Below are 16,168 nucleotides of genomic sequence, written 5' to 3'. Positions count from 1 at the left end.
GGAGCTTAGTGCATGAACTTCTAGTGTGAGTTCAAAGCCAGCTGGCCCTCCGCTAAGGCTGTAGAGGAGACCCACTCTTTCTCTCTGCAAGTGGCCTAGGTGCCACTACATGTGACAGTGAACCATGCCCCACAGGTATGAAGGCTACACCAGGAATTTGTGCTTTTGGAATGGGGGATTTGATTTCGATGCCGACTGCCGTACACGAATTCCCAGCAGACGTGACGTCCTTGTGGATTTTGTCACATATTTAGCACAGAAAGAAAAATTGCACAGTGTGTTCTTTTATTATAGATTCATGGCTATACAACACCGCTCCCCCAGTCTTGTGTTCAGCAGGATTGCTCATGTACTGGCCTTTCCTGTCCTGCTTGTAACAAGAAAAAAATCCAGTGAGAGTCCCAACCAGGCCATGGCAAGACAAGAACGCTGAAGTCCAGATTTTCAGAACCATACAGCATCCAGCTTCCCTCCATCATCCAGTTAGGTATGCTGAGCCCATTTGAAAATCTGCCTTGGAGGCATGCAGGCAGTCTGGTAGCCCAGGTTGGATCAACTGTTGATTTTAATCAGCCATTGTTAGACCTCTAATTATTTTCCCTGAAGAAAAGCTTGTTCTCATTGGTATGCTTGGTAGCTCACCTCGCCTGGCTCAAGCAAAGCTGGCTCAATGCTTTGCGCTTTTCTCTTCCCCCCACCCATCATTAAAAGTTTAAAAACCAGAAGTGGCTGTAGGCAACACCAGGTTTTTTTAAACCCTTTGAGACCATGGAACACCAAACGAGAATATTTTTATGCGGAACACCTATGCAAATTTTCTTTAAAAAATTGTCAGACCGAAAAAAAAAAAAAGTAACATCATATCCAGCAAAACCAAAATGAAGTAATTGAATCAGGTATCATAGCAATGAAGTAAAAGTGCATCTGGTTTTAATAACAGAAAATGTAGAGCATCCGTGTACCATACCAAAAAAGCGTCAGATGCCTGCAGCACGCCTGCGAATGGGTCACAGAACACCAGTGTACAGCAGAACATTGTTTAAGAAGCGCTGGGCTACGTTACTGGGCATGCATTTGAGCTTCCTGGGATGAACCACAAGAAGTCTTGTGGCACCTTATAGACTAACAGATATTTTGGAGCATAAGCTTTCATGGGCAAAGGCCCGCTTCGTCGGATGCATGACTCGTGCATCACTGCATCTGACGAAGCGGGTCTTTGCCCACGAAAGCTTATGCTCCAAAATACGTGTTAGCCTGTAAGGTGCAACAAGACTTCTTGTTCTTGAAGCTACAGACTAACACAGGTACTTCTCTGATACTTGTGATGAACCAGTAGATGGTGCCAGAGCAGTTTGCAATGCCCTGCGCCTCTCACTCTGAGCCTGGACTAGAAGAACAAGCACTACAATTTGTTCTCTGTAGCTTATACTTGATGTGCAGTCGGGAGATCAATCTCCCAGGGGTCAATTTAGCAGGTCTAGTAGGGACCTGGTAACCAACCATTCATCACTCTCCCATTGATCCTGATACTCCCCATCGACTTTCCACAGTGGGGACACCAAAGAAATTAAACTTCAGGCATGTCAACTCCAGCTACGCTATTCACCTATTTTAAGTCATCCTTCTCGCTCACTTTAGACCTGCCCTTAGAGCACGTCTTTACTACCTGCTGGATTGAGGGGCAGCGATCAGCCCAGTGGGGGACCTCTAGTATGATGCAATAAATCGACCGCTGAGCACTCGCCCATTTACTCTGGTACTTCCCCACAAACTAGAACGGTAGGCGGAGTCAATGGTCAGCTGTCTTTACTGTTGTGAAGGTACCACAATAAAGCGGACCTAAGCACATATACTTTTTCACATAGCTGAAGGTTTGTGTAACTTAGGTTGAGGGCCTGCAGTAGCAAAGGCAAGGCTTAAAAACCAGCTGTGCTCTACAAATCTCCCCTTTGCAGGAAGGGAAGAAAAATCCACTTGGTTATTTATTAAAAACCAATTTATTAGGATAACTTACAAAGTAACCTAAACCCACCCAGCATATAAACACCCCCAAATCAACCGTTCTGTCCTTCACTATGGCACACAAGAAGGCAACGCTACACAGGCAGGAGGAACAGGATTTATGTTGCATACTTAAAAAAAACCCAGACAGAATGTAAAATGGGTCCTACTTCCAGGCAGAAATCTGGGAGGGTGTGAGAATGAATGCAGGAATCCCCTGGGTGAAAGATCTCCCCTGTCATTACTGGTGCTGCTTACGTGATCCTAGCCGGAGTGAAGACAGGGGTAACGCATAAAGTAGCTGTGATCTCCCAGCCACAGGAGAGAGGGGTACATGCACTTGCTCTATCTTCCTCTTCGGGTTGTGGTAGCTTCCCCTGAAGCAGCTGGACAGCTTCCCTGTAAGCAAGAAAGAAAAAAAGTTACACCACACTGAGGTATCGCCAAGACAAGCCGGCTCATGCCTAAACAGTATTTGGACGCTTATGGTATGCCTATTTTACAGAGTTATTCCAGAACAATCTATTCTGGAGTTATTATTCCAAAATCAACTATTCCAGAATAATGCGTCTACAGTATAGGAAAGTTCCAAAATAAGCAAAACTTATTCTGAAATAGCATGCCCACACTCAGTAAGGCCTATTTCAGATTAGAGCCCCTGGAAACACAGCTTCTAGGGGCTCTGATCCAAAATACTATGTCTATGCAGCATCTTTATTTTGAAATAAACTATTCTGGGATAGCTTATTTTGAAATAGCCCCTATTTCCTGTCTATGCAGCTCCTAGTCTGAAAGAGGTGTTATTCCTCATAGAATGAGGCTTACCAAATTCAAAATAAGCCCTCCACTATTTGGAAATAGCAGTTGTGTCATATTCCGAAATGACATTGCTGTATAGACACACCCTTAGAGTGAAATCCTAGCTATAAGGAAGTTTTGCACTGGGCCAGGATTTAACTCTAAACATCCAGATGGGCCTGCTGGTGGTGGAGGCTGGAAAGGAAGCAACTGCCCAGGGGCCTGGGGCTCTGGACACGGAAGCTTAGCATCTCTTGATTCAAAGACACTTTTGGTATTTCTTGTGCTGGTTCTGGAGCTGGATTACTGGGCCCTGGAACCTGCAATAGGGCACAACAAAAGTGTCTTTGAATCAAGAGACATGGCTGCAACTTTCCCCAGAGCAGGCAGGTTGGGTCCGGGGAAGAGAAGGGAGGCACAGTGCAGCTGCTCTGGGGCTCATCCTGACAAGTGGGGGGAATCAGGCTGAGCCATTCTTCTGGGAGGTTAGGGAAGATGTGGGGGAGTTTGTGGCCCTGGCCAAGGAACAGGGACAGGAGGCCCATTGATTTCTGCCCTGGGGCCGATGTTCCCTCTAACTTTTTCCGTACGTGTGCAGAATAAGTTTTGTTATGTGCACTGAATAAATTTTGCATGTGCAGCACCAACAGAATGCCGTGCTGCCAGACGTGGGCACACTGCTGACCAGCTGGGCAGCATTGGACTCTGGGTGGCTGCCCAAGTGCTCAGCTTGCAAGAAACACTGCCCTGGGCCCAGTATTGCTATGGTGGGCCTGCTATTGGTGGGCCTGTTTCCAGATGCTGATGATTCCAGCAGGGGCATTTTTCCTTCACAGCCCATAACACCACCCCAGGCTGGTTCCCAGGGTCAATAAGTCATCAGTTCCAATTCTCTCCCCTCCCTTCTCTGGATCAGTTACAGGAAGTTCTCTTACCAGGCCATCCGGGACATGGCGTAGTTGATCCGTGGCTGTTGGTATCCATTAAATGAAGACGATGCCATTATGGTGTAGGCACCCATGTTGTCAAAGATCAGCCAGTCACCAACCTGCAGTTCTGGTAGCTCTAAGCCATCTGCAATGCGGTCCTGCCCATCACAAGAAGGACCCCAGAGGCTACTGCTAAACAAGGGGTGATCTTGGCAGGATTTCTGAATGGGGATAAAAGATATGGAGATCACAGGAAGCCAAGCTCATCAGTTACAAAATCAGATGAAAGGCCTGAGCCTCCATCAGCATAAATCAGCACTTCTCCATTAACAGCAACGCAGTGACGCTGATTTACAATGGCCCTAAGTGGATTTACACCAGCTCATCCTAAAACTGGAGTAACTCCATGGTAAACAAATCCCGATTGAACAGACTAGCCGTCAGCTGGTGCAGGCCCATAATGTAGGCTGCAAAAAGTGAGTATGACAGAAGAAAAATGCTAGTAGACCCTGTCTGTATTTTAACAGCCTTAAGATGAAAAAAATGGGGAGAAAAAGCAGCTTGTTGGGATTTTAACCAGACGTTGGAGCCCTGGTGCATAAGAAGCAGAAAGCTAAAAGAAGTAAAGGAACAGAAATGAAGCTCTGCCTGTCTGGGTTGTCTCCATGAGCTGAAGGCAAGAATTAACTTTGTCAGCAGAGACAAGTTTGTTTTAATGGTATTCCAGTTTAATCCTCTCTCTTGTTCGTCACATCTTTTAAAGCTGTATTTGTCAGTCTTGCCTATTCCTTCAACCTTTCCTGAACACTCCTTGTGAGCAAGCAGACGCTACGTGTGTCTACACTGCAGCCGGAGAGGTAACTGTAGCCCATGCAGACACACCCAAAATAACGTTGATCTAGCTGGCTGTACATGCCCACCTGGGACCCTAGGGCTATGACTACACGGTGAGTGGGGTTTGAAATAATTTATGCAATATGCACTAAGCAAATTGCATAAATTATTTCAAACTCCCTTATTCAGAATAAGGGGCTATTTTGAACATGATAAGGTATTGGAACACCGCGCTCGAAAAGCCTGCAATATTTCGAGCGTGGTGTTCAGCTTTGCTATTTTGCAATATAAATGTATCCCGAAATAGCAACTGCTGTGTAGGTGTAGCCTTTGTGATTAGCCTATGCCTCGCTAGCTCCATTGCTGTCGTTATTGGAGCTAGCTCAGGTATGTCTGCAGTGTCAGAGTCACTCTAATTGCGGTATAGACACACCCACCATATGCCTGATTACACAGTGCTGCTAGCTGGCACGTGGATGGCCCACTGGGTAGCGTCTAGGCTTGCGACAGCCCTGCAGCCATTCTGAAATCCCTGCAACCCATTTTGAAGCTTTAGAAAATATGGGGTTTTGCTGTAAGATGCCTGGTTGACCGGAGAAGGCTCTCACTGGCATTTTAGCGCCAGACACCTGTTAAGCCTTCAGAATAGTGTCAAGGATTCAGCAGCATGTTTAAAAAAAAACACAGAGAGGAATAGGAATTATAAATCTACCCAGTGTGTGTTGCAGTGCAGCAATTGCAATACAGCAACCAATGCCAAACTATCAGTGGTGTGATTCCCTGGAGGAGGATCTCTGGTGTCCGGTCCATCTGAAGGCATCTGCCAAAAGCCTTGGAAGGCTTCATTTGTGATGACACTCGAGTGAGAAATCTTAGCCAAAAAGTCCTTCTGGGTGAAACACCGGTGGAGTAACACCAGGGATGAGTGGGACACATTCTGCCTTGCCTGCATCATCCTCTGGATGACAAACAGGCTGAGTTCAGGTGCAGAGCAGGATAGGTGCAGGAGAGCAAGAGGCTAGGACCATGCTGAGCACCTGGGCAGGCAGAGAGCATTACCGAGACAGTGCCTCAGTTGCTCTCCAGTGAAGACGGACTGGAGGGAGGCAGCGAAAGGAGCTACAGTTCTCAAAGTGCTCCGACATTCAAAGTGGGGGAAAGAAACTCCAGCGATCTTCCTTCAAGCCATGGAAGGGAGATTTATGCTGCAACCAAGGACTGAGCATGGGAACAGAGTGTACTGGAGGAAAGGCACAAAGTGCAGATGGGAGCATCCCAGGCATGGGTCAGGCCCTCCACTGAGTGCTGAGTCATTTCCGGACCACTGTTAGACCAGATGGAAGAGGCACTGATGTATTTTCAAGCTGCCCTGGCACAGCCTGCCTTACCTTGTGCGGGATGGGGGCGGGGCAGGTGCGATCAAAGAAGATGCAGCTGAAGGACCCATAGACACCATCGTTAATGTAATACAGGAAGCTCTTCTTGCGGCTGGACTCTTCATCTGGGAGATGGAGGGGGAAAGCAGGGGAGGGTCACGTCAAGCTTAATACTTGAGCTATGGGGATGAACAAGGATGCTCCACTTGAGGGGACTTTGTCTGCCTGACGTGGCTTTTGAGGGGCCACCAGATGATGAGAACAGAGGTCTAAATCAATGCTCCCCCCCCAGTTTTCTGTCAGTCTCTACTCCCGTCCAATATCAAAACAGGTCCAATTTGGACTCCTATGCTCTAAACGACTGCGCAGTTCTATATATGTGCCTCTTTGTAAATCCAGGGTACGCCCACATCTTGAATGTTGCGTACAGATGTGGACGCCTCCGCTCAAAAAAGATATATATGTGCACTGGAAAATGTTCAGAAAAAGGGCAACAAAACTGATTAGAGGTTTGGAACAGGTGCTATATGAAGCGAGATAAAAGAAGACGAGGACATTTCAGCTTAGAGTAGCGGAGACTAAGGGGAAATAGGACAGAGGTCTACAAAATCATGACCGGTGTGAGAAAGTGAATAAGGAAGAGTTATTTACTTGTTCCCATAACAGAAGGACTAGGGGGTCACCAAATGAACGGGGAGCAGGTTTAAAACTAACCAAAGGAAGTTCTTCTTCACACAGGCCTGTGGAACTCCTGGCCAGAGGAGGTTGTGAAGACCAGGACTTGAACAGGGTTAAAAAACAAATAAACTAGATAAATTCATGGAGATTAGGTGCTTCGGTGGCGATTAGCCAGGCTGGGCAGGGATGGTGTCCCTGCCCTCTGTTTGTCAGAGGCTGGAAATGGAAACAGAGGGATCGCTCAGTGATTACCTGTGATGTTCATTCCCTCTGGGGCATCTGGAATTGGCCACTGTTGGAAGAGAGGATACTGGGCTAGATGGGCTTTGGTGTGACCCAGTCTGGTGGTTGTTATATTCTATGCTGACTTGCTCTCAACTTGCACCTTTCCCTGCAAAAGGCTTTTGTCCCACAGTTCAGTTACCCATCCCAGCAACCTGTTGTCGCCATGGGTGCTCTGCCCCACAGGAAGATGGATCATTCCAGCTGCTCAACCTACCATCAGAGCCAGGTGGCTCCAGGGGAATCTCCTGCTTGCCGATAACATTGACAGCCAAGGTAAAGGCGGAAGCTACATAGTAACGTCCTGGTTTGGCAATGATCTCCACCCCACAGCCTTCTGGGAAATATGAGTCCAAGGCAGAGTTTATCGTGGCTGCAATCTGATTGGTAGAAGAAAAAGAAACCTCATTTATTCCAATTTTTATTGCCTGAACCTCCTTTCAACAGAAAGGCCAGAGATCCAATAGTAGTGACGATTCCCTCCCAGCTGCCTTCTCCGCCTAAAGAGAACAAATTTTTGTACCTCTTCAAACCGGACTTTAGAACTTTCAGTGCCAGGGAATCCACCTCCAATGTCTAGTAAGTGTATCTTGTAGCCCAGTTCTGCACCCATTTCAAACACCAGCCGAGCATCTGCTATGGACCGAGTGAAGGCTTGAGGATCAATGCAGCCGCTCCCAACATGGAAACTAAGGGAGAAGAATCCTTAAATGAGACTGGGTGAAGCTGCATCTCCCAGCCTCCTCTAATCCTAGAGCGCTGAGGACAGACGTGGGAAAACGGGGAAAAATGTTATGCAAACGACCATTCTGTTGGAGAGCTATGTTCTCCCCATACACTCAGAGGGGTGAGACTTACACTCAGAAGAATCATTCAGATTAAAGAAGAAAGAAAAAATGAAGTCGCCAGAGGAGAGCGCAGCGTGTGCGACTTCTCTTCAACAGTCTGCAGCGAGTTGCACACAAAGGCAGGTCTACACCGGGGAGAAAATTGATGCAAAATGCACAACTCCAGCTACATGAAGTGCATAGCCGGAGTCAATGTACCTTACATGGATTTTCTGCACTGCCCCCAGAGTGGGAGGTTAAGGGGAGGAAACTCTTTCGTCAACTCCCCTTACTCCTCATGACTGTGAGGAGTACCAAGGTCAATGGCAGAGTTCCCACTGATTTGTTTCCCTCCATGGGGTGGAGGGGAACCAGCACCACAGTCTGAGCACCGCTAAGGGTTGACTGTTCTAGGCCCTACCCCTTCCACCCTTAAACCCTCCCCGTTTCTATGGGGTGTGGAGCTGGGGCCCCCTCCCATTTTGCACCAGGGCCCACAGTGGCTATCAGCCCCACTGAGAAATAGACAGTAGGGGTACAGAGATGGGAGGGTTACATCAGAGCTAATCCAGTCTGGGGGGATGTGGATAAGAAGGTACAAATACCTCAAGTGGAAAATTACTTATTGTAATGAGCGTGTCAGTCTCAATCCCTAGTCAGACCTGTTCTGATGGTGTCACAAAAGCGCAGCCCTAGGAAAATTGTTAGTCTTTAAGGTGCCACCAGGCTCCTCGTTTGTTTTGCTGAAATAGACTAACACGGCGACCCCTCTGAGACCAGTGCAAGTAAAGGCAGGGTCCAGGGTCCATGCTGAGGTATATCAGCTTAGGGAGAATCAGGCTTCACAGTACGAGGAGGACACCCTTTACCTGATGCCAACGATCTCCACATTCATCTCTTTGGCAGTTTCTAGCAGGTGTCTGCAGGACTTAAGGGGGGCACCAAACTTCATGCTCAGGTAGGCAGGGGGTCTGGAGCTGTCCGTGGCGATGCACAGAACCACCCTGTGGAATGAAGTTACACCAGGTCGGTGTCCCAGGTCTTCATCTCCCTCTCCCCATTTGCCATGCAGGCCAAGGAACACGATCTCTCCAACTCTTTACTGAAGCCCTAGTACACGGAACATGAACTTGCTATGAAAACACAAAGGTCCTGGCCACACCCAACCTTCTAGATGAGATTTAGAGATTGGCCTTCGGTCCGTCTCTTTTTCCAGCCTCCGGAGCATCCTTCTTCCATCCCCAGAGTTTATATACATACCTGGCCCTATTGGGAGACCATGGACAGGGAGGGCACAGCCTGCCCATGACTAAAAGGCCCCACTCAAAAAGAGGGGTGACCCACTAAAAAGAACATGGCCCCAAATGAATTTGGGGGACAACTAAAAAGAGAACAGGGACGGGAGTTGGGGGTCAAAGGTTCAAAACAAGGGAGCCAGAGGGGGACACCGAGCAGAGAACCCCGGACAGCGCCCACCGCTCCCCAAAGGCTTCGAGGGAGTCAGTGGACGCTGCCCAGAGGGACTCTGCCCGGATTCGTGAGCAGAGGGCAGAGCGAAAATAGGCCCCACAGTCGCAGGTCTCCCCCTCAGCCAGCCTCCTCTCCCTGGTGTTATAGGTGGCTACTTTAGCCATCACCAGGAGGAGGCTGATGAGGAGGTCCCGCGACTTAGTGGGGCCGCGGATGGGGTGTGCCAGGATCAAGGGATGTGTGGAGAAGTGCAGCCAGAACCTCAGCAAGAGGTTCTGGAGGAGCCGGAAGAGGGGCTGCAACCTGGCGCACTCAACATAGATGTGCGCCATGGTCTCCCTCGCGCCGCAAAAGGAACAGGTGTCCAGGAGGCGGGTGAACCGCGCCAGGTACACGCCCGTGCTCACCGCCCCATGGAGAATCCTCCAACCGATGTCCTTGGCGGGCCGCGGAACCAAGGTGGAATAGAGGCTGGCCCACTGGTGCTCCCCACCCTCGGATGGTGGAAGAAGGCCCCTCCACTTATGATCAGGCCGAGAAGCGAGGGTGGGGAATTTACACACCTGGCTTGGGGATGGCTCCTTGCCACTTTACCAAGCTCCACTTCATTGTCGAAGGCCATCAGCTGCACCCCGTGACCGGCTGCATATTTGATCTGTGAGAGCTGTTTGCAGGGGTTGGTGTAGATAATCTTGTCTGATGGGACCCCGATGCTCTGAACTAATGCAATCTCCATCTGCAACAAGATGGGCAGAGCATTAGTAGGATTTATGGACCAGCTCCTGGGGAACTCAGTGTGGTGGGATACAAGTTCTTACGGAATCAAGCGCTCCAGGCCTGGGACATTCTAAAGCACACTATGGGTTCGCCAAGAATAGCTCACCAGGATTCAGGCCTGAGGGTTTGCAGGGAACCAGATAGATGAAGAAAGGTGGGTTTGCCCACAAGGGTCATGGTGGACTGTCTCTCTGGAGTGGGAGACAGCAGCAGTAGAAACACATCAGTAGAAACAAAAGGCCAAGAAGGAAGGGCTGTAAGGGCAGGAGGTAAGTTGGGTGGCCCCCGTTACCCCAAAATCCCCTTATCCATTAGCCTAAACTGCCTCACCTGGTGTAAACAGGCAGGAACAAGTATCTCTTCGCCAGCTAATTTTTTAGAGCACGAGTGTGGGAGGGTGCAGGCCCCAAGGGGCATACAATTTCATAAGGAGGGAGCAACACGATCAGCTGCTGGGTCTCAGGCTCATCTAGCTCATTAAAATGTAGAAATTTGTTACTGGTTTTATGTCTGCGTAGTCACATTTCTACACCGATTCATCGAGTTTTTACAGTCAACCAACTTATTTTCTTCCACCTGCAGAAAGAGGCTTTCTTCATGTGAACATAACAGAAATTTCCATTCGCTTGGATGACAGGAGACAGGGTGGAGGGAGGAGATGCTAATTGCAGGGGCGAAAAGTGGGCACAGGCATAAAAATGTTTGTTCACCCCTGGTTTAGAGCACATTCAGGCTGCTCAACTATGTTCATGGCCACGGCTTCTAGGGTTTTGTTTTGTAGTTTTCCCCCTTAGGCTTTGTTCTTAAGACACACAAATGCATGTCACCTTAGCAACCTGACCCACTGAATCACAAAGAAATAAATAGCCTTGCTTTGATCCACCCCAGCCTCACCCCCCCCCAAAAAAAAAACAACAGAATAGGGTTAAAATTGACACAGGAAGGAGGTTCTGACTCAGCCTTGAACACCTAAGAGTGGAGCATGACAGCATGTCCCAGAAAACCCAACACACTTTGGGCGCACCACATTACAGATGGCCTCTGCTATCCAGGAAACATGTAAAACAAAACCAACAAGAAGTCCTGTGGCCTCTGACAAAGCAGGTTTCCTCTGTTCTGGTGTGGCTATGGTCTGAAGAAGTGGGTCTGTCCCATGAAAGCTCACCTAATAAATTATTTTGTTAGTCTTTCAAGTGCTACTTGACTGCTTTTTTGTTTTGATGTAAAACAAAGAAATTCAGGCGAAAGGGACTGATGGGGTCGGAAGATTTTCCCGGATGCATTGTTACTGTTTTGCCAGAAGGGGGAGACTCCTCCAGCGTAAATGCAGCATGTGAAATCCCAGACTAGGGCTTGGTCTACACAAGGGAGTTAAGCTATGCAATTGCAGTAGCTAGAATTGATTGATCTGCAATCCGCCTACCTGGCTGTCCACGCAGAGGGAGATTGATGAGAGAGTTTTTCCAGTCAACTTCTCCTACTTCTCGCAACATCAAGGAGTACAGGAGTCGACTGCTGACCCCCGACAGAGACACGCAAAAATCAAACTATCAGGCGCGTGAATTTGAACTCCAGAAGACTGACCTTGACCTGGTCCATCTTGCTGGTAGCGTAGATGCACCCTAACCTAGGAGGCTGCAATCTGCACTAAGCTCGTTTAACATTTGCACTGTCATTCCCTGCTGTGCCTGGTTCCCTCACCACCTTCCAGGGTACAGACGTAGCTACAGCACCCTAAGGAGGCAGGGCTCCGGAGTCTACTTTCCCCTCGTTCCTACCTTGCTAGCACAGTCAAATCCTGCCCCCAGCTCGGCCAGCGTCCGCACCACTCCTTTGCTGCTGTTGCACTTCACAGCGTAGAAAGGTCTGACACGGGGTAAGGCTTTCCGGAAGCGCAGGTGTTTCTTCACTACATCCCCCAGGTCTGCCACAAAGAAGGCCCCTTTGTCGCTCTGGAGGGAAGAGACTAGAGTTGGCAGCAGGGCCTCTCCCCGTGGCTGCTGCCCCAAGGAAGGAGTTACAAGGAATCTTTTAAGTGGTGCAGCTAAGGCTCCACACTCAAAATTAAGAGCCTGATTCTCCGCTCACACCAAAGTAGAACCAGTGGACTTACTCCTGACTTACACCCATGTACAGACGGGGATAATCAGGCCCTACATGACCAATGATCAAGGTGCCTCCGGTTCAGGGGCTTGTTAAGACTCCAACTGTTTTGTCACTGCAGGGTTTCCCAATTTTATTTTATTGGGCCACGGAACCCTTTTAAACTTGAAAGACAGAAAAAGAAGGGCCCACAGACGCTAAGTGCCTCTTACCGTCTGGGAAACCTCCAGGAGGAGGTTGTCGAGGAGGTCTCTGGTGGTGAAGCCCTCCTCTACCATCACAAAGTCGGATTCATCCAAGTACCCACTCATTATCCAGATCTAAGGAGAATTGCTAGTTCTAAAGCCTCCTTCAGTAGGAAGTAGTTTCTAAGTATGCAACACACTGTGAAGGAAGATGGCAAAATATTAGCGATGGCGATGGGGATCTTTCAGATCCATCCACAGAGACCATCCCCCTTCATCCTGGACTTTCCAAGTCATGATGGTCTGATATATTCACAAACGTGTACTGCTGTAACTAAAGCTGTCATTGCATACTGATTATGTTAAACCATGGTGTGATGGAGTGTGTGTGTGTGTGTGTGTGTGAGAGTCAGGCTGAATGTGTGTGTGACCAGTGGAGCAGCACACAGGGACTAAGGGTGACACCCTGGGGCTGTAACCTAAGATGGCAGGTAACACCTCTGTCCCCGAACAAAGAGCAGGGAGGAGCTGAGATGGGTTTTGAATTGGAGGCAGCAGTTGGAAGCAGGGGGAGAAAGGGAAGGCAGGTCCTGCACCCCATTCTGACCCAGATCACCCATACCCAGAACACTCCTGCACCCTCCCTTCTGCCCAGACCCCGTAGGCCTGGCCCCCACACGGTCAAGGACCACACCAGTGAGGTGGGTTTTTCTTTTATTTTGATTTTGTTTCTCACTTCTGTGGCTCCCAACTCATTTGTTTATGGGTCACAACTCGAAAAAAGCCCCCACCCCAGGCCGAGACAGTCATTTCCCATCCTGTAGATGTGGAGCTTTAGGTCTCAGTGTTACTCTTGTACAGTGACACTGAAATCGGTGTAGCAATGGAATATGATCTCTCACCCGAGAGGCCTTTTAGAAGATACATTTGCTCCTATAAAAGGGACGTAGTTTAATAGTTTCAGCAGCACCCCTGATTATACAGCATCGTTCCAGCCAGCAGCCCAAGCTCCCTCAGGTGATTCTCAGGCAACGAATGACACAAGTAATGAGAAAGCCAACTCACCTGTAAACTTATAGAAGTGCTGTGGCACCTTATAGACTAACAGATATTTTGGAGCATAAGCTTTTGTGGGCAAAGACCCGCTTCGTCAGATAAATTTCATCAGAAATTTCTGAGCTGCAATTCATTTGCAAATTTTACTCCATCAACCAAGGACTGAACAGAGACTGGGAGTGGTTGGCTCATTACAAAAGCAGTTTCTCTGCTCTTGATGTTCACATCTCCACATTAGCATCTGACAACGGGCCACATCCCCCGATGAACTGACTTGTTTTCTCCTCTCTTGACGTTCACAACCCCACATTAACTGCCAATGATGGGCCATTACCACCCTGACTGAATAGACCTTGTCAGCTCTGGCCCTCCCCCTTACTGAGACCCCCTCTTTAAATTCTCCTCTGAACCCCTGCCCCCAACTCATGCATCTGATGAAGCGGGTCTTTGCCCACGAAAGTTTATGCTACAAAATGTCTGTTAGATTACAAGGTGCTACGGGACTTCTTGTTGTTCCCAAAGTCACAGGCTAACACAGCTACCTCTGTGATACTTGGTGTGAGAGTGCATTGTTTGAAATGGAATTAAACATGACAGGCCAGACCCTTATATGGTATAAATCAGTGTAGCTCACTGAACTTCAATGGAGGTAAACCAATAGGAGAGGTGCCTGTGGTATAGGGCATGCAATACAAGGGGCAGATTTAAGGTTACACAATGATGTTTTTCAATGTGAATGCTGACCTGCGTAGCTTAGAAATCTCTTGCCTTTTATTATCTCCAGCCAATAATCTAAGGATGCTGAGACACCGCAAAGGCACACAGAAATTGTTTCTAGTCTTAGCTCGATCTTGCAGGGTGGGGAACCATCACTTTTCAGCCCTTTGGCTTTTAGGTTAACACAGTCACCCTTATCTATAATGATAAAAAGAGTTCACAAACTCTGCTTCTGAGAAATGGGTAGCATCTCTCAAGCTCTGCAGAGATTTACATGGGAAATTCCTAGTACGGGGTGGAAGGGCAAACCACACACTGATTTCGGAACTGCAGGCCCACCACGCCTTGTCTTGTAATGTATTGAGCAAATGAAATTGCAAGCCAAAGAAAAGGATGCAGGGAGAACATCTGGGTGGAAAATAATTGTAATTGTGCAGCAGGGGAGGGAGAGTTGAGAGGGAACAAGAATTCTGGTTTCTCCCCAGCCAAGCACATCAATGACCTTCCCCACATGCCTCATCTTAAGCCCCATTGGCAGGGGACTGACAAGTTAAAGGCAGGAGCAGACCTTGAACCAGTCCACATTGGATTCAAGAGAACACGAAGGTCCCTGTTTCTCTCCCTCCAGCTTTCCCACGTTTTTTGTTTTTTTTCTCTCCTTACCAAGTTCCAAAGCCTCCTTCCTGGGGCACTAGGTGTAATGCCAGGGGGGCTCGCCGGTGAACTCGGAGCTTTTGCAACTCCCCGAGGCGCAGTTGCTGCTGCGGAGCTGAGATCTCTGCAGGGGAACGAGTGCAAGATCCAGCTGTTTATCGAGCGGGGTCAGGTACATGCATGCAACAGAGCCATCCCCTCTCTCTCCATTCCTGTGCTTGGCTTTCCTCTGCTCCCACCGGGCACCCAGCACCCTCCTGGCTTCCCCACTCCTCCCAGAAAGGCACCCCTCACCACCCTCCTCCCTGCCAGTCCAGCTGTCCCAGGGAGGCTCCCTGCCCCCACACCACCAATTCCTCTGCTCTTGCTGGGCACCAGCCTCTCTATTACCTTAAAAAGCATTTAAACGGATTCTGCCCATGGGTCTCCCAAGAGAGTGAATTGGCTTCGGCGGTGCTGGTTCCTCCTCCTCCTCCTCCTCCTCCTCCCCCACTCCCAAGCCTACACCATGCAAGCAGCACCAACTAAATCTACCCTCCTGGGGAGTCTCTGCCACCCCTTATATACCCAGCTCCCGCCCACCTCTGACTCACAACAGTGGCCCTGGCAACCAAATCCAGCAACCCTATTGGCTGAGCCCGATAAAAAGCACTCTCTATGGCATCCTTGTTGCAAGCAGGAGGCTGGGCGGGCCCCAGTCTTGCTGGGGAGTGGGGGGCAGTGTGGAGCAGTGTGGAGGCTGCCCGTGGGGCACGAGGACAGGGCTCTGATTGCTGCCAGGCAGGCAGGCAGCTTAGATCTCCCGACTGCCTTACACGCAGGCACACAGCAAAGCCCTGGCAAGAAGCCACTCGCTCACCCAGCCTGTAGTACTGAAATAACACAAGCTGCGTGGGGCTGGGAAGTCCCAGTGGAGAGAGGAATGGGGACAATGAGGGCTTTGGGGGTGGGAGGAAGATACAGGCCTCCTGCAGTTTAAACACAGGGCATTTGCCAGTATGGTATTTCTTTGAATAAGAACGTGATTCCTTGAATCAGCCCTGATGGGCGAGATTCCACAGGCTGGCTGCACCTTTGATGTAAGGCTGCTGATTGCAGTGGCTTGACACCAGGAGGAATTGCTTCCATTCTTTGGAGCCTCCCCTCTGGGGAGCGGTTGCTGAAAAATCCCTGGACACACCATGACTGAGCTCTTCTGCATTCCCTGCAGTTTCAGGATAACCCTCGTTCCTCCCTGTTCGAGGTTTGATGGAGGATTTTGGCTGCTAGAGAGCCAAGATTTTTGCAAGTGGAAGAGCAAGTTACCGCTGGTTACCAAGTGGGACCACAAACACACACAGAGCAGCACAGTTCCCTCCCCACACACCTTCAACCAGGGTGCCCTCTAATTTTTTTCCACACATGGGTGGAATAAATGTTGTTATGTGCACTGAGGCGTGTGCACCACTGAGGATGTACACCAGCTGAATCTCTCCTGGGTG

General features: G+C 49.1%; 1 protein-coding gene across 1 annotated transcript; it reads right to left on the bottom strand.

Moving 5' to 3' along the window:
• Positions 1 to 289: 289 nt before the first annotated feature.
• AZIN2 (antizyme inhibitor 2) lies at positions 290 to 15,162 on the bottom strand. Its single transcript, XM_074976110.1, has 12 exons — positions 15,078 to 15,162; positions 14,697 to 14,811; positions 12,288 to 12,459; positions 11,751 to 11,924; positions 9,759 to 9,931; positions 8,595 to 8,729; positions 7,422 to 7,587; positions 7,116 to 7,278; positions 5,951 to 6,063; positions 3,735 to 3,949; positions 2,260 to 2,400; positions 290 to 556 (listed from the first exon to the last, which is right to left on the bottom strand). Exons 3-12 carry the CDS (start codon positions 12,384 to 12,386, stop codon positions 553 to 555), a joined length of 1,383 nt encoding a protein of 460 aa, XP_074832211.1. The 5' UTR covers positions 12,387 to 12,459; positions 14,697 to 14,811; positions 15,078 to 15,162; the 3' UTR covers positions 290 to 552.
• Between the last annotated feature and the right edge of the window lie 1,006 nt (positions 15,163 to 16,168).

This window comes from Carettochelys insculpta, chromosome 24 (genome assembly GCF_033958435.1).
Source record: "Carettochelys insculpta isolate YL-2023 chromosome 24, ASM3395843v1, whole genome shotgun sequence".
NCBI lineage: Eukaryota > Metazoa > Chordata > Testudines > Carettochelyidae > Carettochelys > Carettochelys insculpta.
Note: the sequence above shows the minus strand (reverse complement) of the source record. Positions and strands in the feature narration are given on the sequence as shown.

Coding starts and splice junctions, on each gene's coding strand:
- AZIN2 (XM_074976110.1), bottom strand. CDS start 12,386: ATGAGTGGGTACTTGGATGAATCCGACTTTGTGATGGTAGAGGAGGGC. Junction 7,279..7,421: donor CTAAAGTCCGGTTTGAAGAG/GTACAAAAATTT, acceptor TCTACCAATCAG/ATTGCAGCCACGATAAACTC. Junction 6,064..7,115: donor GGAGCCACCTGGCTCTGATG/GTAGGTTGAGCA, acceptor TCCATCTCCCAG/ATGAAGAGTCCAGCCGCAAG.